Here is a 22403-nt window from a genome sequence, read left to right on the forward strand (position 1 = left end):
TATGTCTAATTTTTTTTTTTGGCAAAGTGATATGTTAACATCGTGAAGATATCCTAAAGACGTTACTATATAAAAATAGAAAACGAACGATCAAAAGATCCCGCTATAGTGAATTGGTGATTAAAATCTTGTAGCGGCAACACAAACCACTACTAAGATATTACTGAGAATCCACGCTCTCAAAACAGTACTTTGAACGAGGATTTTCACTCGGGCCCATGTCCACCCTTTAAAAACAATGCTTTAAATAAATTCATTACTAGACACAACTAATTTAGACTAGAACTTGAATTTTCACCATAAAAGATAAGACTTTGTACTCCTTCTGTATTGCCACCCCCACTAGATGATGTCGCTGCAACGAGTAACGAATCACCTAGCAAGTTCCTTATTGCCCTAAGACACGATCCACCATTACTATGTCTTACAATCTCTGCCGTCATGACATTCTCCACCAGTAACTTTATCATGGAACTAGAAGGACATGTCCTACGATGGAAACAGACAACATAGCTTCGCATCTCGCCCTCCTTGAACCCAATGCCTAGAAAAATGGTGTACACGATCATATCCCACCCGATCGAGCAATCTACAGGCATTAGGAGCCCAATGGAGATCGTAGGCTAAGCCTTTCAAAACTCGTCACAGACCAGATCAATGACAACGTGTAGCAAGCAGAACACCATCTTGGCAGAAGAAGAAGAATCATACGATAGCTGCTTTATTAGGCAGATTGACAGGCCCCCATGTCGTCGCCAATCGGCCGACCCCCTCCGGCGAAAGAGGAGGCAAGCCAACTCGGACATCACTCGTATTCACCGGCCCACTGGTCTCCGCCCTGAGTAAGATGCCTAGCACGACTCCGCAGCAAGGCCAACAATGTGCACCCCGCCGCTAGCCCACGCGCCTCCGAGCAGCCAGCGGCCCCACCATTAGTGGATCAAGGAGGGATCCTAAACCTGCAACCCAACGCATCCACCCCAAGCCCGAACGCCTAGCGGAAAGCAGGACCCGCACGACCAGGGCGCCACCCCATCCGCCGCTCGCAGCCAATGTCCACCGACGCTGTCCCTAGCCGCCACGCTAAGGAGCTTCCGCAAGATGAACCCCTCGCCTCATTCGGTGTCAGGCCCACCATTACTGTGGCCCTTGCCGGTGGCAACGGCGGCAGGGTAGGCCATCGGTGCCTTGTCTTCGGCAACGCTAGGGTTTTGCTCCCGTGCCGCCTTGAGGGACGAAATGGGAACGGTTTGATTTTCTTATGACTATATTCGTCTTGAGATTCACATGCAGATAGATGGGATCAAAATTGGACATGATGGTTGGACAAACGCTATATCATGCTTTTCGTTTTCATTTCTTTCTCAAAACGAGGAAAATCTCATCTAGATGATGCTTCTATCCATATTTTAATTTTTTCGTCATTGTATTTATACGTATGGATTAATATCCTACGTTAGGGATTCTGCTGAAACATTAAACAAAGGTGTGTATTTTAGTGGGCTGCTTGAAACAATGTGAAGCTCGCGAACAAGGCGTTGGAGCATGCTTTTCGATTCCTAATTAAAGGTCATTTCTCTTTACCATGTCTATTTCCTGGGCTAGTGAGACCACCAAACATGCTTGATTTTGTCCTCAGTTGAGAAGGTCTTTGTTGGACGAGGCAAGTCATGAAGCAGGTTTTGGCCGAAAAAATACAGCTGGTAGAGGGGTGATCACTTAATGCGGTTTATGCTTGGAGCCGAGAAGATTTGGTGGAACTCCAAGACTCGATGTATAGGCCAGCCTCACGTAACCGCATCTGAATTGGGGTCCTCACATGGAGTTGTACGTACGGCTACGTCCATGCAACCAAGGAGCCCCTGGCCACGTATTTTATACGTGTCAAAAATTTATACGAAAAATTGTGAGTGCTCATGAAACATGTCCCTACAACATCCCAAAATTTCATATCCAAAATCGACATGGACACTGAGAAACAAAAAAAGAAAATCAGCATGAATAGTGCTACCTAGTGTCACCAAAAGACAAATCAGAAAATGACACTATTCATGTTGATTTTCTCTTTTTTGTTTCTCTGTGTCCATGTCGATTTTGGATATGAAATTTTGGAATGTTGTAGGGACATGCTTCACGAGCACTCACATTTTTTCGTATAATTTTTTGACACGTATAAAATACATTTTTCTGTATGGTAGCACGGTAGCATGCAAAGGGGTGGTAGCACTAGATATATTCCCCATATCCCAATCCTAAAACCAGGTGACTTGTTGGAGCATCACATGACATCCATTAACACTACGCGCTGCAAACTAGGTAGTATTTGTTCGCTCAAAATATTTGTCTTCGATGTATGTGGGCTGCGTAGTCCAGCTATGTAACGACTCTCTTCTGCTTTGCATCCTTCCATCTCATTGCTAAGGTGTTTGTGGCCCTTTATATTTGTAGATACTGTAGTACATAGACTTAAAGTTCTCCTCCGGGTTACATTGTGCTCCACCGGTGGTGGCTCAATAAGCTATAAATACTTCAGGTTTTGCAGTTTGGATGTAACATGCAATAAGAAATTAAGAACCCATAATAGTTCAAAAAAAAAAAAACGAACTAGTACCAGTCACTACGGGAGAACCGACGTGTGCCGACGGCCAGGCTATGTGCCGACGGCCAAATGTCGGGGCCGTCGGCACAGAGGCCTCCAGCTACCGGCGACGAAGCTCACCGTCGGCACAGCGGGGCCGTCGGCACAACGCACGGTACACCGACGGCCACCCTCGGCGCAACCTCGGCCGTCGGCACAGCTAGGTGGAGCCCGAAGGTCACCGTCGGCACATCTGCAACCGTCGGTACACGCTCTGACAGGAGGGCCCAGCCGTTAAACTGTCACGGCGCCGTCTGCACTGTGCCGACGGTAGCCCACGGCGCAACGGCGGCCGTCGCACGCCCTCGATCTGCTGGGTCCTCGCTTCGTGCCGACGGTGACCCACGGCACAACGGCGGCCGTCGGCACAGCCAAATATGCACATTTTTTGGTTTTTCCTGTTTTTTTTTGCATCAAAGAGATAATTATTACCCATATAATTATTAATCCATATCATTTTTTTTGTTTATTTATTTCTCACTGCTATTTTGGCGAACCCCTTTGCGAGAAACCTATATATATGTATAAGGGCGGTATAGAACCCCTTCGCCAGAAATCGAACCTCGGAGGGGGTGAATGGCCCACACACGATACAAAATACTTAAGACCCACACACGATACAAAATACTTAAATAACTAGACTCACACACATACCAAAGCGCTTACAGAACTAGACCCACACACGAACCGAAACAGTTAAAGAACTACACCCACACAGAGGAAGCAAAACACTTAAAGAAACTACACCCACACACATGAACCAAAACACTTAAAGAACTAGACCCACACACAAACCAAAGCTTTTAAAGAACTACACCCACACACGAACAAAGCACTTAACACTGGGTCGACACACACATATTAATCAGAGAAGTCGAAATCTTCATCCTCGTCGGGGTGTCCTTCGAAGCGGTGGTTGTGAGGTTCCACAACCACCGTTCATCATTCTCCCCCATGTCGACGCCTCTCCTTTGGCGTACTGCTTCAACCTCGGCCTTCCTCTGCCGCTTTCCCGCCCTCCTCTCTCTCTCCCGTACGTCCGCTTCTCCTTCCGTAATGCGCGCGTTGCCTCGACGTCTCCGGGATGGTCTCGCGCCACCGTGCCATGAACTGCTCGTCCGCCTCGGTGGTATCAATCCGCCGCTGGCCAGCCCTGTACCGCCGCGCTTCACCCCGTGAGCGAAGTAGTGGCTCGCAGAGAGACTCGAGCTTCCGTCGAGACCCGACCTCCGGGAAGTTCATTTCGTGGCGCGGCCGGCCAAACCTCCAAGCCGCAACGTCGTATGCGCGGGCAGCAGCCTCCTTCGTGTAGAAGGTGCCGAGCCACACACGCGTACCACCGGCGGTGATTTCAGCCGCGAAATGTCCCGCAGGCCGCAGGCGAACGCCGATGAAGCCCGTGTTGCTACGGCGACGAGGAGCCATCTCAGCGGCAGCTCAGCTCAGAGGATTTTGTGGTTCTATTGGATGAGAGAAGTGATGAAGGGAGAAATGTTGCTGGTGCTGTTAGTGGAGAAGCCATGGCTATATATAGGCCGACGAGGGGCTGAAACGGCGGGAAAACATGGCGGGAGAGAATGGGCGGGAAAGGGTGGGCGGGAAAAAAGGGCGGGAGAGAAGCAGCGGGAAAGGGTGGGCGGGAAAAAAGGGCGGGAGAGAAGGAGCGGGAAAGGGTGGGCGGGAAAAAAGGGCGGGAGAGAAGCAGCGGGAAAAGGGTGGGCGGGAAAAAAAGGGCAGGAGAGAGTCTGCATGTATAGGGGGGAACTCCCTCGGAGGTGAACCGGAGAGAACCTTGGGATCATAGGGGATGGTACTTGTTTCCACATGTACCTATGACCTAAGCAAGCTCAAACGTAGGCATACGCCCACCGGGGGACCCCCGATGGGATGCAGTCAAAGGGGTAGACGACGCGGTCAACAGAACTAGGGTTTCGTCAGAAATCGAGCATCGGACCTAGGGAATGGCCCCAAAAGTTGTGTGTGTCCACATGGCATGCACAAAAGTGATTTGAGATGGTTCTATATCCAATGCTACCCCCCGGGTGTGCCCGGCTTCTCGGACATGGGGTTCCTACACTTAGGCGTATTCTCGCATGTATAGGGGGAACGCCCTCGGAGGTGAACCGGAGAGAACCTTGGGATCATAGGGGATGGTACTTATTTCCACATGTACCTATGACCTAACCAAGCTCAAACGTAGGCATACGCCCACCGGGGACCCCGATGGGATGCGACAAAGGGGTAGACGGCGCGGTCAACGTAACTAGGGTTTCGTCGTAAATCGAGCATCGGACCTAGGGAATGGCCCAAAAAGTTGTGTGTGTCCACATGGCATTCACAAAAGTGATTTGAGATGGTTCTATATCCAATGCTAACCCCTCCGGGTGTGCCGGGATTCTGGGTCCTGGGTTTCCTACACATAGGCAGAGTCTGCATGTATAGGGGGGAACTCCCTCGGAGGTGAACCGGAGAGAACCTTGGGATCATAGGGGATGGTACTTGTTTCCACATGTACCTATGACCTAACCAAGCTCAAACGTAGGCATACGCCCACCGGGGGACCCCCGATGGGATGCGATCAAAGGGGTAGACGGCGCGGTCAACGTAACTAGGGTTTCGTCAGAAATCGAGCATCGGACCTAGGGAATGGCCCCAAAAGTTGTGTGTGTCCACATGGCATGCACAAAAGTGATTTGAGATGGTTCTATATCCAATGCTACCCCCTCCGGGTGTGCCCGGCTTCTCGGAGATGGGGTTCCTACACTTAGGCAGATTCGCATGTATAGGGGGAACTCCCTCGGAGGTGAACCGGAGAGAACCTTGGGATCATAGGGGATGGTACTTGTTTCCACATGTACCTATGACCTAACCAAGCTTAAACGTAGGCATACGCCCACCGGGGACCCCGATGGGATGCAGTCAAAGGGGTAGACGACGCGGTCAACAGAACTAGGGTTTCGTCAGAAATCGAGCATCGGACCTAGGGAATGGCCCCAAAAGTTGTGTGTGTCCACATGGCATGCACAAAAGTGATTTGAGATGGTTCTATATCCAATGCTACCCCTCCGGTGTGCCCGGCTTCTCGGAGATGGGGTTCCTACACTTAGGCAGATTCTGCATGTATAGGGGGGAACTCCCTCGGAGGTGAACCGGAGAGAACCTTGGGATCATAGGGGATGGTACTTGTTTCCACATGTACCTATGACCTAAGCAAGCTCAAACGTAGGCATACGCCCACCGGGGACCCCGATGGGATGCGATCAAAGGGGTAGACGACGCGGTCAACGTAACTAGGGTTTCGTCGTAAATCGAGCATCGGACCTAGGGAATGGCCCCAAAAGTTGTGTGTGTCCACATGGCATGCACAAAAGTGATTTGAGATGGTTCTATATCCAATGCTACCCTCCGGTGTGCCCGGCTTCTGACATGGGGTTCCTACACATAGGCAGATTCTGCATGTATAGGGGGAACTCCTCGGAGGTGAACCGGAGAGAACCTTGGGATCATAGGGGATGGTACTTGTTTCCACATGTACCTATGACCTAACCAAGCTCAAACGTAGGCATACGCCCACCGGGGGACCCCGATGGGATGCGATCAAAGGGGTAGACGGCGCGGTCAACGTAACTAGGGTTTCGTCGAAATCGAGCATCGGACCTAGGGAATGGCCCCAAAAGTTGTGTGTGTCCACATGGCATGCACAAAAGTGATTTGAGATGGTTCTATATCCAATGCTACCCCCCCGGGTGTGCCCGGCTTCTCGGACATGGGGTTCCTACACTTAGGCAGATTCTCGCATGTATAGGGGGAACTCCCTGAGGTGAACCGGAGAGAACCTTGGGATCATAGGGGATGGTACTTGTTTCCACATGTACCTATGACCTAACCAAGCTTAAACGTAGGCATACGCCCACCGGGGACCCCGATGGGATGCGATCAAAGGGGTAGACGGCGCGGTCAACGTAACTAGGGTTTCGTCGTAAATCGAGCATCGGACCTAGGGAATGGCCCCAAAAGTTGTGTGTGTCCACATGGCATGCACAAAAGTGATTTGAGATGGTTCTATATCCAATGCTACCTCTCCGGGTGTGCCCGGCTTCTCGGAGATGGGGTTCCTACACTTAGGCAGATTCTGCATGTATAGGGGAGAACTCCCTCGGAGGTGAACCGGAGAGAACCTTGGGATCATAGGGGATGGTACTTGTTTCCACATGTACCTATGACCTAACCAAGCTCAAACGTAGGCATACGCCCACCGGGGGACCCCGATGGGATGCGATCAAAGGGGTAGACGGCGCGGTCAACGTAACTAGGGTTTCGTCGAAATCGAGCATCGGACCTAGGGAATGGCCCCAAAAGTTGTGTGTGTCCACATGGCATGCACAAAAGTGATTTGAGATGGTTCTATATCCAATGCTACCCTCCGGTGTGCCCGGCTTCTCGGAGATGGGGTTCCTACACTTAGGCATTCTCGCATGTATAGGGAGAACTCCCTGAGGAGAACCGGAGAGAACCTTGGGATCATAGGGGATGGTACTTGTTTCCACATGTACCTATGACCTAACCAAGCTCAAACGTAGGCATACGCCCACCGGGGGACCCCAGATGGGATGCGATCAAAGGGGTAGACGGCGCGGTCAACGTAACTAGGGTTTCGTCGAAATCGAGCATCGGACCTAGGGAATGGCCCCAAAAGTTGTGTGTGTCCACATGGCATGCACAAAAGTGATTTGAGATGGTTCTATATCCAATGCTACCCTCCGGGTGTGCCCGGCTTCTCGGACATGGGGTTCCTACACATAGGCGGATTCTCGCATGTATAGGGGGAACTCCCTCGGAGGTGAACCGGAGAGAACCTTGGGATCATAGGGGATGGTACTTGTTTCCACATGTACCTATGACCTAACCAAGCTCAAACGTAGGCATACGCCCACCGGGGACCCCGATGGGATGCGGTCAAAGGGGTAGACGGCGCGGTCAACGTAACTAGGGTTTCGTCGTAAATCGAGCATCGGACCTAGGGAATGGCCCCAAAAGTTGTGTGTGTCCACATGGCATGCACAAAAGTGATTTGAGATGGTTCTATATCCAATGCTACCCTCCGGTGTGCCCGGCTTCTCGGACATGGGGTTCCTACACATAGGCGGATTCTCGCATGTATAGGGGGAACTCCCTGAGGTGAACCGGAGAGAACCTTGGGATCATAGGGGATGGTACTTGTTTCCACATGTACCTATGACCTAACCAAGCTCAAACGTAGGCATACGCCCACCGGGGACCCCGATGGGATGCGATCAAAGGGGTAGACGGCGCGGTCAACGTAACTAGGGTTTCGTCGTAAATCGAGCATCGGACCTAGGGAATGGCCCCAAAAGTTGTGTGTGTCCACATGGCATGCACAAAAGTGATTTGAGATGGTTCTATATCCAATGCTACCCTCCGGTGTGCCCGGCTTCTCGGACATGGGGTTCCTACACATAGGCGCATTCTCGCATGTATAGGGGGAACTCCCTCGGAGGTGAACCGGAGAGAACCTTGGGATCATAGGGGATGGTACTTGTTTCCACATGTACCTATGACCTAACCAAGCTTAAACGTAGGCATACGCCCACCGGGGGACCGATGGGATGCGATCAAAGGGGTAGACGGCGCGGTCAACGTAACTAGGGTTTCGTCGTAAATCGAGCATCGGACCTAGGGAATGGCCCCAAAAGTTGTGTGTGTCCACATGGCATGCACAAAAGTGATTTGAGATGGTTCTATATCCAATGCTACCCCCTCCGGGTGTGCCCGGCTTCTCGGAGATGGGGTTCCTACACTTAGGCAGATTCTGCATGTATAGGGGGGAACTCCCTCGGAGGTGAACCGGAGAGAACCTTGGGATCATAGGGGATGGTACTTGTTTCCACATGTACCTATGACCTAACCAAGCTCAAACGTAGGCATACGCCCACCGGGGGACCCCGATGGGATGCGATCAAAGGGGTAGACGGCGCGGTCAACCGTAACTAGGGTTTCGTCGTAAATCGAGCATCGGACCTAGGGAATGGCCCCAAAATTTGTGTGTGTCCACATGGCATGCACATGTACCTATGACCTAACCGTCGACACACTTTGAGGATGGACAAAGGAGGTCTAACTAGAAGACAACAAACATGCATAGATAGGAGTCCGCAACCATTTTTACATTAGAAAGTGTGTTAGTCGGGGTTGAACTTGAGACCTCCCGACTCTTATATTATATTGAATTAATGCACTAGCTAATAATTCAAACGGTTAGAAAGGACTAGGCTATATATTTTAGCGGGCGATAAATGAGCATGGATGAGCACCGAGGAGAAGAACATGTGCGGTGTAGCCGTAAATCCTAAACCTTGGTATTCTTGGCTTGAAGTTTTGATAAAAAAAACATGTATATACATATATGGATGCATACACACATCTATAATACAAATAGAAAAAGAGTCTAAAAAAAAAAAAAAAAAAAAAAAGGTGTGCCGACGGTGACCGTCGCAAGACAAGCTGGCCGTCGGCACGTAACCCCACTTAAGTGGGGTCGACGCGGCCGCCCTGCCTCATCCCCAAACACGCCCTTCCCCCGCGCCCACGCCTTCCCCGCGCGCGCCGCCGCCGCTGCCCCCGCGCGCCGCCGTCCTCCCGCCGCCTGCGGCCGCGCCACGCTTCCTGCCCGCGCCGCGCCGCCCTGCCGCCGCACTCCACGCCCTCCCCGGCCCGCGCCACGCCCTGCGCGCCGCCGCCGTCCTCCCGCCCGCCCTGCCGCGCCGCCGCCGTCCTCCCGGCCGCCGCCACGCCCTGCGCGCCGCCGCCGCTGCCGCCGCTTCGCGCGCACGCCCTCACCCGGCCCGCGCCCACGCCCTGCCCAGCGCCGCCGCCGTCCTCCTGCCCGCCGCCTGCCCAGCCGCCGCCGCCGTCCTCCCGGCCGCCGCCGCCTGCCCCAGCGCCGTCCCCGCCGCAGCCATCCACCGCCGTCCCGCAGCCCTGCCCCCTGCCCCCGGTAAGTTTCTTTTTTTCCGCTTTTTAGTTTTTGCAATTAGGTAGGTAATTGTAATTGTAATGTAATGTAAATTTGCAAATTAAAATTGAAATGAAGTAAACAATTTGCAAATTGAAATTGAAATTGAATTGAAATTGAAATTGAAATTGAAATTGAAAATAGAATTCTAATTGTAAATTTTCAAATTGAAATAGAATTTGCAAATTGAAATTGAAATTGAAATGAAGTAAAGAATTTGGAAATTGAAATTGAAATTGTAATGTAAATTGAAATGAAAATGAAGGAATAGAAATGGAAATTGAAATTTGCATTGACAAATTTTTATTATTTTAACTAGGTACCGTAGTGAGCACCCCGCGTGACGACCCCGGATCTTGCGGCGCATCTCTACGGCCGTCGACATCGCCGGTTGTTCGACTACTTCCTCTACAGCCGAGGGTGAGCTGAATTGCCGACTCCCCCTTCGCATTTTTTATGTCATTAGATTTAATTTATCCGTCAAGTCGCGTAACCTAGGTGTCAATTCCCGTCCGCAAGCGTTACGCGGATAAATATGCATTAGTGGTCAGCATATTTTGAACCGTAACGCTTGTGGCATTTACGGGACAGTCGCCGACCCGTAGTTGGGCACGTTTTCCATTCTGCTCGGGTGCGAGACAGGATTTCGTCGCCGCCTCCCCGTTGTTCTCCGGATGCACATCCTCTCGGCTTTTTGCCGAGACGTGTATCGGGAGAGCAGCGGGGAGGTGCTGCCGAAATTCCGTCTCGCACCCGAGCGTAACGTGGAGAACGTACCCAACTACGGGTCCGGGGCTGCTAGGAGCCCACCTAGTAGAGATGTAGGTTGATGCACGCGTTTCGCCGGTAGAAAAATAAAAATATGATGCATTCAATTTCATGCTACTATTTGTTGTTTGTCACGCAATAAAGCAGGATGGCTGATAATGAGTGGATGTACAGTGGCCGTGTTAGTTCGACTCAAGTGACAGATGAATGGAAATGGAAGACCGATTTGTTAGTGAAGGAGTTAGCTCGTGGTTCGAAGGGGATTGTTCGTCCCCGTTGCCCTTGCAATGTCTGCAGGAGGCGTCATCCTAAGGATATTCTAGAGATGACTAAACACCTTTGGTGGAATGGGTATATGCGTGACTACGACCCGCCGGTCGACTTTTCTCGGCACGAACGTGATAGAGGTGAGGTGATGCGGCAGCGGATCGATGGCAATGAGAACGATGGCATCTTAAACTTGCTAGATGATCTTCGGGATGCCGACATGCCAGAGTTACCATGGGACGAACAGCCCGAACCGGAGGAACCGCTCGAACCGGAGGGACCGCCACAACCGGAGGAACTTCCAGAGGAGGAACCTGAGCCAACCGCGAGGGCCTTCATTGATATGATGGCCTCAGCTAGGAGGCCTCTATACCCGGGTGCAAAAATGTCTCAACTTGATGGCATCACGCAGCTTGCTAGCCGACAAGTGCATGTTTGAGAGTACTCGAGCATCCTTTGAAAAGACTACGAGCACAGTAGGTAACATGTTGCTCGAAGGTCATTGCTTGCCCAAGACCATGTACGAAACGAAGAAAATCTTGAAAGCATTGAAAATGGATTATGTAACATATGATGTCTGTCCAAAACTTTGCCTTTTGTTTTGGAAAGACTATGCGGATGACAAGTACTGTGCCAAGTGTGGTCACTCTAGGTATCATGAGGTAGATGTAGGCAATGGTCAGAAGAGGCACAAAGGTAGCCATAAAGATTCTTCGTTATCTCCCATTCATCAAAAGAATCCAGCGGCTTTACATGTTCGAGGAGACTGCCAAGCAGATGACATGGCATAAGACCGGGATAAGATTGCAAGACGAGAAGAAACGGGTACCCATGGTACATCCATCTGATGGTCAATCATGGAAGCGCTTCGATCAAAAGCACCCAAATGAGGCAAGTGAGGCTCGGAATGTTAGAATTGCGATAGCAACCGATGGATTCAACCCATATGGTATGTTGACTGCCGCGTACAGCTGCTGGCCCGTGTTTGTTATTCCGCTCAATCTCCCTCCCGGAGTCGTAATGCAAAGGAAGAACATATTCTTGTCGATGATCCTTCCAGGGCCTGAATATCCAGGGAAGAAATTGAGTGTCTTAATGCAACCACTTGTGGATGATTTGCACCACTCGTGGCATCACGGTACATTGACATACGACCGAGCATCAAAGAGAAACTTCATCATGAAAGTTTGGTTCCACTATTCGATGCATGACCTACCCGGGTACGCCCTATTACGTGGGCATAGTACAGCTGGTAAGTTTCCATGCCCAAAGGTGCAGCACGAACTAGAATTCAGGCACCTAAAAGCTGGACACAACTATGTTGCCTTTGACAAACACCGCAAGTTCCTCAGTCCAGGGCATCGGTTCAGATTTGACAAGAAAAACTTCACGAAAGGCGTAGTTGTGCTTGAACATAAAGAAATACCAAAGTTCAATGGTGCAATCGTTGATGCCGAGCTACGTACTCTCCATCCTAGTAAGCAAACAGGCAACCAATTTGAGGGATATCGTAAAACGCAAAACTGGAATCAAATATCATGCATAACACACCTAGAGTATTACAAGGACCTTGAACTTCCCCATAATATCGATATGATGCACACCGAAAAGAATTGTGGGGAGGCATTCCTTAACACCCGCTGCAACATACCAGTGCAAGTCAAGGGATAATGTTTCAGCTAGAGTCGATATTGAGGAGATATGTGACAGGGTGGCTCTACACATGCAGCCTCCCGAGGGCAATCGAAAAGGTTGGTTAAAGCCGCATGCCAAGTACTGTCTTGATAGCGCCGACAAGAAGGAGGCATTTACGTGGCTCAAATATGACGTGATGTTCCCCGATGGTTATTGTTCGAATATGAGTAAGGGAGTCAATCTTGCTACAGGAAAAATAAACGGGCTCAAGAGTCACGACTATCATATATGGATTGAGCGGCTGATGCCGGTGATGCTTCGAGGGTATCTCCCGATCATGTCTGGCGAGTGCTTGCGGAGGTGAGCCATTTTTTCCGCACGGTCTGTGCTAAGCAGATATGTACCGAGGTGATTGAGAAGCTGCAGCAGCAAGTGCCGGACATGCTATGCAAGTTAGAGATGATATTCCCCCAGGCTTCTTCACTCCGATGTTACATCTCATCGTGCATCTCGCCAACGAGGCACTCTTGGGGGACCGGTGCAAGATCGTTGGCAGTTTTGTATTGAGAGGGAGTTCAAATATATTCGGTACAAATGTGGAAACAAAAATAAGATTGAAGCATGCATAGCTGAGGCAACTCTCCTCCATGAGATGGCAGACGCCACGACAATGTACTATGCCAATGATGTGCCCACTAAGCATAACCCGGTCGCTCGGTACAATTCCGATGAGCCCAACCGTGACCCAAAGCTCTTGCTCTTCAAATATCCCGGTGGCAAGGCCGGTGCCTCAAAAGTGGAGAACATTTCGCCAGAAGAGAAGGATTGCATAATGCTTTACGTGCTTATGAACATGGAGGAAGTGGTCGATTTCATGAGGTAAAATGATGAACCAATTACTTTGGAACCAGTAACTTGGTTTTGGTCTAATACGTATTTTCTCCTTTCAGCCAATTCCATGATGAAATGTGGTCAGGAAGAAATGGTCCCACTCCCACGCAGTGGTACACTCTTCTGAAAGAGGGTGCCCCGCCCTTAAATAAAAGCTTCGTGAACTGGTTCCATGAAAAAGTAATTTCTCAAATGTTCCTCTTACTTTGCAATCCGTGACTTGTCTTATTACACGTAACTAATGCACAAAATAATCTGAACTGAACTTGTAGGGAGCTGATCCCAACGTTGAGATGACAGATGAGTTGAGATGCGTTTCCTGTGGTTTTAACCGTAGAGTCCATACGCATGAGAAGTATGATGTAAATGGGTATCGCTTCCATACGGAGTTTCACCAGAAGAACCGGCCTAATGCAAAAACAATAAATACTGGGGTCTACACCCGCGGAGCCGATGATCTTGATTACTATGGAAGGTTACAAAAGGTATACGATTTGACGTTCAACAACGCAAACATAGAACTCAAGCTCTTTGTGTTCAAATGCCATCGGTTTGACCCACACGGTGGAATGAGAAGCACCCCTTCCATTGGTTTAGTTGAAGTTAGGCCTACAACCACCTACAGCGGATCCGACGTGTATGTTGTGGCTCACCAAACCAAGCAAGTTTATTATTTGTCCTACCCATGTCAGAATGAGGAACTCATGGGCTGGGAAGTCGTGTTCCAGGTATCGCCACATGGTAAGCTACCCATCCCCTCCGAGGACGATTACAACAACATTGACCCGGTAACATATGAGGGAATTTTCTATCAAGAGGAAGAGCAGTTCGGGGCTCTTCAAATAGACATAGGTCTTCAGGATCTCCACAACGATGTACAAATGCGTGGTGAGACCGTGGTGGACCCGAAGGACATAGCTATGCTCACCAAGCGCCATGCGAGCAAAGACAACATTGTCGAGACTCAACCGGAACCCAATGCCGACCATGAATACTCATATGATACTGATTTTGATAGTGAGGCTGAGAACCCAATGCCTAGAGATGAGAGTGGTGATGAATGGTGAGGGTCTTTTATGCTTAGTACCTACATTATCATTATGCTTAATACATACATTTGTCATTATGCTTAGTACCTACATTATCATTATGCTTAATACATACATTTGTCATTATGCTTAATACCTACATTTTTCATTATGCTTAGTACCTATATTTGTCATTATGCTTATTAATTTTCAACATGCTTATTAATTATTTTCTCTTTTTCTTATGCAGGTAATTGCCCAATATGAGCGGACGGAAGGCATCATCGAGCTCCTTGCTTGATCAGATGCATCAGCGGAAGCCAGGGCCGGGTGCTTCCAGACGGAGTGCAAGACCCATTATTCCCACCCGGCGTTACGAAGACGCAGACGGAGGACGGGGAGGACGAGGGGGAGGACGAGCTGGAGGACGAGGGGGAGGACGAGCTGGAGGACGAGGGGGAGGACGAGCTGGAGGACGAGGGGGGAATGCACAGCTCCTTCTAGCTGACATTCCTCTCGCTTCCGGCGCTGGCTTCTGCGCCGCCGGACGAGGAGGAGGACACTAGGGAGGAGGAGGAGGACACTAGGGAGGAGGAGGAGGAGTCTAGGGACGAGGAGGCTTCGACGGAGATGGCTCCGAAGAAGTTGCGGATTCGTGGGGAAGCGCAGGTTCCCGATGAGAGTAAGGAACCTGCTACGGAGGATGAGAAGTGGCTCCTTGTCCCAGGAAAGATAGAGTAAGTAGTAAGGTGATTTCATTTTCGTTATGACACTTAGCATTTTCTAATGTTTGATAATTGTGCAGGAATTTCACATACACGGGGAAGAATGTCCGCGTGCCAGGGAGTCTGATTGGAGCTGCTATTAGGAAGTACTGGCCGGGGATGTACACTCCGGTCCTTGGGGGCGAGTCCAAGCTAGCCTACACTTGGGAAGACTATGAGATAGCGCCTTACCCTGGCTTTGCTTCCGCCGCCGACGCCGTGATCAAGAAGTTTTGGGTACGTAATGCATACTCTTTGGGTTTCGTTCATATGTAGTTGATAACCACACCGTGATAACTCATGCCTCTCACACTTTCTGTTATGCTTGATTGCAGCGCAACTACAGGTGGTGGCGATCGAGCATAAGGATAGGGCGGACGTGGTGCTCCGTAACATGTGTCGGAAGTTGACACGGCAGCAGTGGTACAACCAGAGGATCACGTGCATCGGCCACTTCTATGCTGAGCGGGCGTAAGGTACACAAAGCTCGAGATTGTGCAGGGACTCGCCCGGCTATGACGATAGATGACTTCATGTCGGTAAGTAATTGTCAATGCGATTCTATGTACCGCGGCTAACTTGCAACTATATTGTTTGTTCTTCAAATGAGTTTTGATTTTGCAGGTTGTACCACATTGGGCTGATAATAATAAGAGGGCCGCCTTCATGGAGTTGGTCAAGAATTGGGTCGGCGAAAACCCCGATTTCAAGGCCGTGAGCGACCGGAACAAGGCCAACCGTGGTTCTCAGGGAACACACACTGCGGGGAGCAGCAGCACCGATCGCTATCGGGAGCGTCTGGTACATATAAAAATGGAACAAGCTACATTTTTTTGATTTTCAATGATATGCATAACATTTGTTTTGTGATGCAGGGGAAGAAGCTCGGGAGGGAACTTGGTGAGATGGAAGCGTGGACGCACATGAAGCTGGTGACGCCCGGTCCGAACGAGCCTCGGCCCGCGCCTGAGATGTACTACGGCAAGGCCAAAGAGAACAAGGAAAGATACTGCGAGGAGTACGCCAAGCTCCATCCAGAGGTGGAGGACCCTATGATCGAGCCGGTCGACGAGGTGGCGATGATGCTGGCGGGGTACGGCCAGCCGCATGGACGTCCTGCCTGCCTTGCTGGGGGTTTCAAGCCTCAGAGGAACTTCACGCAGATCAAGGCTACCCTCCTCCGGCAGCTACGCTACCTCCTCGCGGACTACATGCCGTTCTCGGGTAGAGGTTGATGTAAGTCATCCACACTTTCATCCTCTGTTTTGACTCTTGTTCCTGAATGGCTATGTTGATGAGACGCATTATTTCTGAAATTGTAGACTCAGCTCGAGGAGGCCTATGCAGTAGCTTACGAGGAGTATCTCGAGAAGGTTAAGGAGCATGACCTTGTGAAAGATGCCTATGTCCAGTGGACGAGCAACCAGATGGCGGTAAGTTTCAATCTCTATGGTTGCAAAACATCATAAGTCCCCATGTTTGAATCTGAGCTATCTCTCCCGTTTCTTGCAGAGTTTCACTCGGTTCATGATGACTGGAGTGCGAGAGGAACCACTCCCGCAGCCACCTCATCCGGGGCCGACGCGTGTTCCCGTCCAAGGAGGAGTTCTATATCATGTACAAGCGTCAGCGTCAGTTGACCCCGGTAAGTTGCTAACTTGGCTAAGTTGCTAACTTGGTGTGACATGGCTAAGTTGCTAACTCCCTCCAACATGTAGGGATTGGGAGAATCCGGGAACGACACTCCTTGTGGTACGCCGATGCACCCCGGTCGCCATTCTCCTGGTGCTTCTGCCGAACCTCGGCATTTTTCTGGTTCCGGTGGCTCTCGTCGTGGTTCTACCTCCCCGAGCACCGTCGAGATACAGCGGCCTCACTTCACCCACTCGGAGCTAGATCGTCTGTAGCTAGATCGTCACTCGGGTGGTGCACCACCATAGTTTCTACATTGTACTAGCACATGATGACACGCTCCATCTTTGTAGTGGATCCGGTGTATGTACCATGGTCTTGTATGCTATATTTGTGCTATTTGTGAGATTTGATGCTATATTTGTGAGATTTGGTGCTATACGGTGATATCTGTGTGCTATATGGTGATATATATGTTACTTGCATATTCAATCCTATAATATGTGCATTTTCTGCGATTGTCGGCGCAAACGAGGCCAAATTGGCAAAAATCAGAAAAAACTGGGCCTGGCTGTGCCGACGGTGTCACCGTCGGCACAGGCCCGTAGCTGTGCCAAATGGCAGGGTCTGTGCCGACGGTGACACCGTCGGCACAGCCAGGCCCAGTTTCGCGCGATTTTCCAGTTTGAACAGCCACCGTTTTGCCGCCATTCTGGGAAAAAAAAAGAAAATTGTGCCGACGGTTACACCGTCGGCACAGCTGGGGACGTTGACGGCGCCGGCGTGACGGCTGGTTGGCTGTGCCGACGATGAGACGGCCGACGGCCACCGTCCAGCCGTCGGCGTACGGCTGTGCCGACGGTGAAGTTCTGTGCCGACGGTGCACGCGCAGACCCCGACGCCTGCTGTGCCGACGGGGAGACGCCGACGGTGACCGTCGGCAGAGACGGTGCCGACGGTGAACGTTGTTGTGCCGACGGTGCGGGGCCGTCGGTGTAGCTGGTCGTCCCCGTAGTGAGTAGGGGAGGAACCCCTATGGTATTTATGTTAAGACAGACAGAGCTATAGGCGCTAAATCGAGGAGTCTGGGACTCGAACACGCGACCTCGCGGATGCACGCCACGGACGACCGAGCGACAACAGTTTCGGTCTGACCAGAACCCTCCATGACTGCATATGAAGCAACGGGGTGATGATGGACGTGGCGGTGGATGAAGTCAGGAGGCTCCATGCGAGGACTAGTGCGGCGACTTAGATGGCAGATTCGACCCGCTTCAGGGCTTTGTATCCTCTACCTCACACTTTGAGATGCTACGGGGCAGATTCCGATCTTTGTGATGTACTTGAGCTATTCTAGGCGTGTGTGGCGTGAGTCTTTGATGGGTGCGTGTGGTTGTTGTAAGACTATGTTGGTGGTGCTGCTTTATAAAGCTGGGTCTACAGACCTTCGGTTTTAAAAAAATGTATTTGTGAACTCTAGCCTTTCCCTATCTCCACAAATAATAGAAGGCTTGTATTTTTTTTCAAAAGAAAATGTAACAATGCCCATAGTTACTCCCTCCCAAAGAAGCAGATATTATTATCATAATTAACTAGCATAGTGGCCCTCGTGTTTGCGAGGGCATCATGTATTATTTTTTTTTGTAGAGATATGGTCTTTACTGTGTTGACATTATTCTGGAAGTAAATTTATTTATTTTTTATATTCACACTATTTCCTGGAAGATAATACATTAATAACCACAATTTCTGTTAAATAAATATAAATATATAGATAACATCCTAAATCGTATTATTAGGTGAAAAATTGTGAGGCAATTTCAACATTAGATTGACCAAATGTGTCCTTGACACGATATTAAATACTTGTAAAAAATTCAAAGTTTAAATTGTATTTTGTGAGTTAGAGTGAAATTTTAAATTTTCCATCATAAAATCAGATGCATGGCTTCATGAATCGACACTTGAAGCAACATAGTTTCTTTTACCCCAACGAATCTTCTCTCTTCACTTTTCCTTTTGGTTGAAAAGAACCTTTTTAATTCTTCATCTAGTTCCCTTCACCTTTCAAACTTTATAAGGCTCAAGGATGTGAGGGAGGCACCAGCAAATCTTCCCAGTGTCATTTACATAAGTTAGGTCAGTGCATAGTTCACGGCAATGTCGTAGTGGCTGAGATGGTTTCGTCAGGAATGAAGGCATATTGGCTCGGTTTAGGTCTCAAAGTTCTTGTATGGGTCCACATTTATCGTGCCGTAATTCACAGTGCTAATAGTCTCCCTACATCATCCTATATTTTCCTCACCGGTTTTGATAGTATACAACTATAGTATTAAAATAGTTTAGGTGGGAAATAAAAAAATTGTTAATTTAATTTTAGTATGTTGAATTGTTTTATAAATTAAATTTCAATGTAATGAAATCTTGATTGTACAACTTTTTATATGATATGTATTGATGAACATAGATAGCAATACTACTCCCTCACATAGCAGTAATTAAGGCATCGTAATAATAAGTGCATGTAGATAGAGGGAATATTTTATAAAAATAGATTTCAAAAACCTATTGAAAATTATAACATGGAAAAAATTCGTAGAAAATAGAAAGATATTAGTTTATTTTAGCATTGTGGATAGCTTCAAATATTTTGAAAAAAAAAGAAAAAAATGATTATATGATTTTTAGAAAATTTATCTGCTATCTACCACGTCTAGTGCAGTTTATTGGACATGTATATATGCTTTGATTACAAGATATTTTAGAAGTATATGTGCTATCACGTGGTAGTGCAGTTTTCTGGGCATATATAGTTCCATCTTTCAGGTGCTCCTACCTACAAGAATGCTTCCCTTTTACATGAACATATTGATTTGCTTTCACTTTCGTGTTTCTTCCGGCTAGACTGCACCAATGCAGTTGACTCTAGTATTTTTCACGGACTCCACCAATACAGCATTTACATGGACTGCATTAATGTGATAACACACGTAGACCATCTGGATGTCTTCTTAAACCCTTACCATGAACTATAGATCTCACCATGTTAGATATATGAGATGTATCATTGAAGTGTTGGAATTGTGCATGTTGGGGGCGCATCAGACTAATCCGCTAATTAAATCAAAACCTTAAGTTATAGATCTAATGGTTAGTATAACTTTGGTGATGTGGATCAACCTGGTGCCGTGAAAAACACCCTTATACTGTTTTTAATATCCTGAAATCTCACCGGCGGGCGTGTGCCAGCCGGACGCTCCGAGCGGGCGCTGTCCTGGCCACAGATCGTTCTCCGCTAGATGCGTCTTAAAATAAAATCCCCATCACGCACACAAGACATGACACGAACACCACAGAAGCAAAACCAATCTAGCTGCTCCACAAAAACAGAGCACGTACCGATGATGGCGACGCTGCCGCCGCACATCGCCGTGGTGGCATTCCCTTTCAGTTCCCCACGCCGCCATGATGCTCTACTTCGCGCGCGCCCTCGCCGCCGCGGTGTCGGACGGGACGACCATCTCGTTCCTCACCACCGCCGACTCCATCGCGCAGCTCTGGAAAGCTGGCGCGCTCCTGGGCAACCTGCGTTTCGTGGAGGTCGTGGACGGGCTGCCAGCTCCGTCGGGGCAGATGCCAATGCTGCCCCCGCCTCGACGGATGGAGCTCTTCATGGTGGCGGCCGAGGCCGGTGGGATCAGGCATAGGCTCGAGGGAGCGCAAGCCTCCGGTGGCGACGCCAGGGTGAGCTGCGTCGTCGGGGACGCGTTCGTGTGGATGGCAGCCGAGGCGGTCGCCGCTACCGGCGCGCCGTGGGTGCCCGTCTGGACCGCCGCGTCCTGCGCCCTCCTTGCGCACATCCGCACCGATGCCCGCCGCCAGGACGTCGTCGATCAGGGTACGTCCTGCACATCAGAGTAAATTTGGTGGTTGATGGGTGTTGGACAGAGCAGCTTCAGAGCCTAATGACACAACTTTATTGCTCGGCGACGCAACATTGTTGTCTTTTAGAGCAATTTTTTGGTCTGACAAGGCAATTTTGGTTTAATAAGGCGCATTTCTAGTGCGTGACAAAGCCCAATATGTAAATTTTGATGTCCAACGTCATAATTTTTTGCCCGAAGATGCAACTTTGTTACCCGACAGAGCAATTTTGATGCACATGAGAGCAACTTTGTTTCATGAGAAAGCAATTTTGGTGTTAACAGAGCAACACTGATGCATAAACAGAGCAACTGTGATGGCTGATGGTACAATTTTAGTGCACAACTTTGTAGTTGACAGATTTTGGTACTAGTAAGGGCAATTTAGTGCCTAATAGCGCCATTTTGGTGTTCAATTATTCTAGCACATGACAATGCAAAGCAACTTTGAAACCCGATGGAGCAACTTCGGAATTCGACGGAGCAACTTTAATGCCCACCAGAGCAACTTCGAAACCCGATAGAGCAACTTTACTGCCTGACAAAGCAACTTTGCTAGCAACTTTACTCCCTAGCAGAGCAACTGGTAATTAAATTTTTGTGCCCGATGGAGCAAATTTGGACCCGACAAACCAACTTCGGTGCCCGGTGGCTGATAGAGCAATTTTGGTGCCCGGCAAAGCAAATTTGATGCCCCATAGAACAACTTTAGTGTGTGACAAAGCAATTTTGATACCCCACAGAGCAACTTTGGTCCACGGGAGAGCAACTTTGGAGCCCGACGGTGCCATTCTGGTGCACAAATTTTGTGCACCAAAGTTGCTTTGTTGCAAACGAAAGTGCTTCTTAACAAATTTCGTCGGAACATATGGAAGTGAGAACTAGTTTCGAAGATCTCATCGTCGGGATCCCGTAAGTGAAAGCGAATCATAATTTCGAGATTCGGCACAAAAGTTATAGCGTTTTAAATTTATTTTGGAAAGTAATCATTAGCACCTGTGCATCCATGTGAGACCATGTGGGCATGGAGGTGCTCAGGTGACCACATGGCTGCTTTTGGAGTTTCCTCTTTTGACTTTTGTGGAACTCGATCATACAAAATATTACCATAAATAGGGGTATGCCAGATTCTACTAATGGTCACGCATGTGCTCCCTAGACGCGTCCATACAAAATATTACCATAAATAGGGGTATGCCAGATTCTACTAACGTGCACGCGTGTGCTCCCTAGACGCGTTTAATATATAATAGATACGGTCACTAGCTAATTGCTGGTTTTAGGCGAATATGTTTGGTCGAGGTAATTCAAATATGCACCAGGAAGCAAGTGCTTGTCGGTAAAGAAACTTTTTTTTTTCAGAACTAGAATAAAGAAAAGGTCAAGAGGTTTAATCTCACATGACTTGAACAAGGAAATTTTGTCACACCCTACGATACACGAATGTAACGCCAAGATCGGATGGATCACACATGACAAAAGTAGGAAAAGTTGACACACTGCTTTACACTAACAATAAACTAGTAAAGAAAATGACAGGTTGCTATTGTGGGTACATTGCACTAGTGGCGGTCGGCAGCTTCATATATTTTCTGGCTGAGGTGGCAATCTTGCTAACGTGGGAATTTTCATGCGAAGATCTGCTATCTGGTTAAATAGAATAAGAGGCAATTAGATAAGTTTTCTTATTGGTTATGAAATGAACTTTTTCCATAAAAAGAATCTAAAATGACCAAGTCATGTTGAACGAATCTTTTATCTCTAAATAGGAAGCCCCCACTACCTCATTTTCCAGCCTCCTCGTGCTTCCACGTCATCTCTATT

At 48.9% G+C, this 22403-nt stretch overlaps 1 protein-coding gene and 1 long non-coding RNA gene across 2 annotated transcripts; both read left to right on the forward strand.

Moving 5' to 3' along the window:
• Nucleotides 1–16612: 16612 nt before the first annotated feature.
• LOC139830910 (uncharacterized) lies at nt 16613–17066 on the forward strand. The gene is made up of 2 exons (XR_011744425.1): nt 16613–16669; nt 16743–17066. It is a non-coding gene; the product is annotated as an uncharacterized lncRNA (long non-coding RNA).
• A 3055-nt stretch (nt 17067–20121) lies between these two features.
• LOC139839115 (anthocyanidin 3-O-glucosyltransferase-like) lies at nt 20122–20577 on the forward strand. The gene has a single exon (XM_071829161.1). It carries the CDS (start codon nt 20122–20124, stop codon nt 20575–20577), a length of 456 nt encoding a protein of 151 aa, XP_071685262.1.
• The last annotated feature ends 1826 nt before the right edge of the window (nt 20578–22403 follow it).

This window comes from Lolium perenne, chromosome 4 (genome assembly GCF_019359855.2).
Source record: "Lolium perenne isolate Kyuss_39 chromosome 4, Kyuss_2.0, whole genome shotgun sequence".
Taxonomy (NCBI): Eukaryota; Viridiplantae; Streptophyta; class Magnoliopsida; order Poales; family Poaceae; genus Lolium; species Lolium perenne.

Excerpts from the sequence above, each read along its gene's own strand:
- LOC139839115 (XM_071829161.1), top strand. The coding sequence starts at position 20,122 with ATGATGCTCTACTTCGCGCGCGCCCTCGCCGCCGCGGTGTCGGACGGG.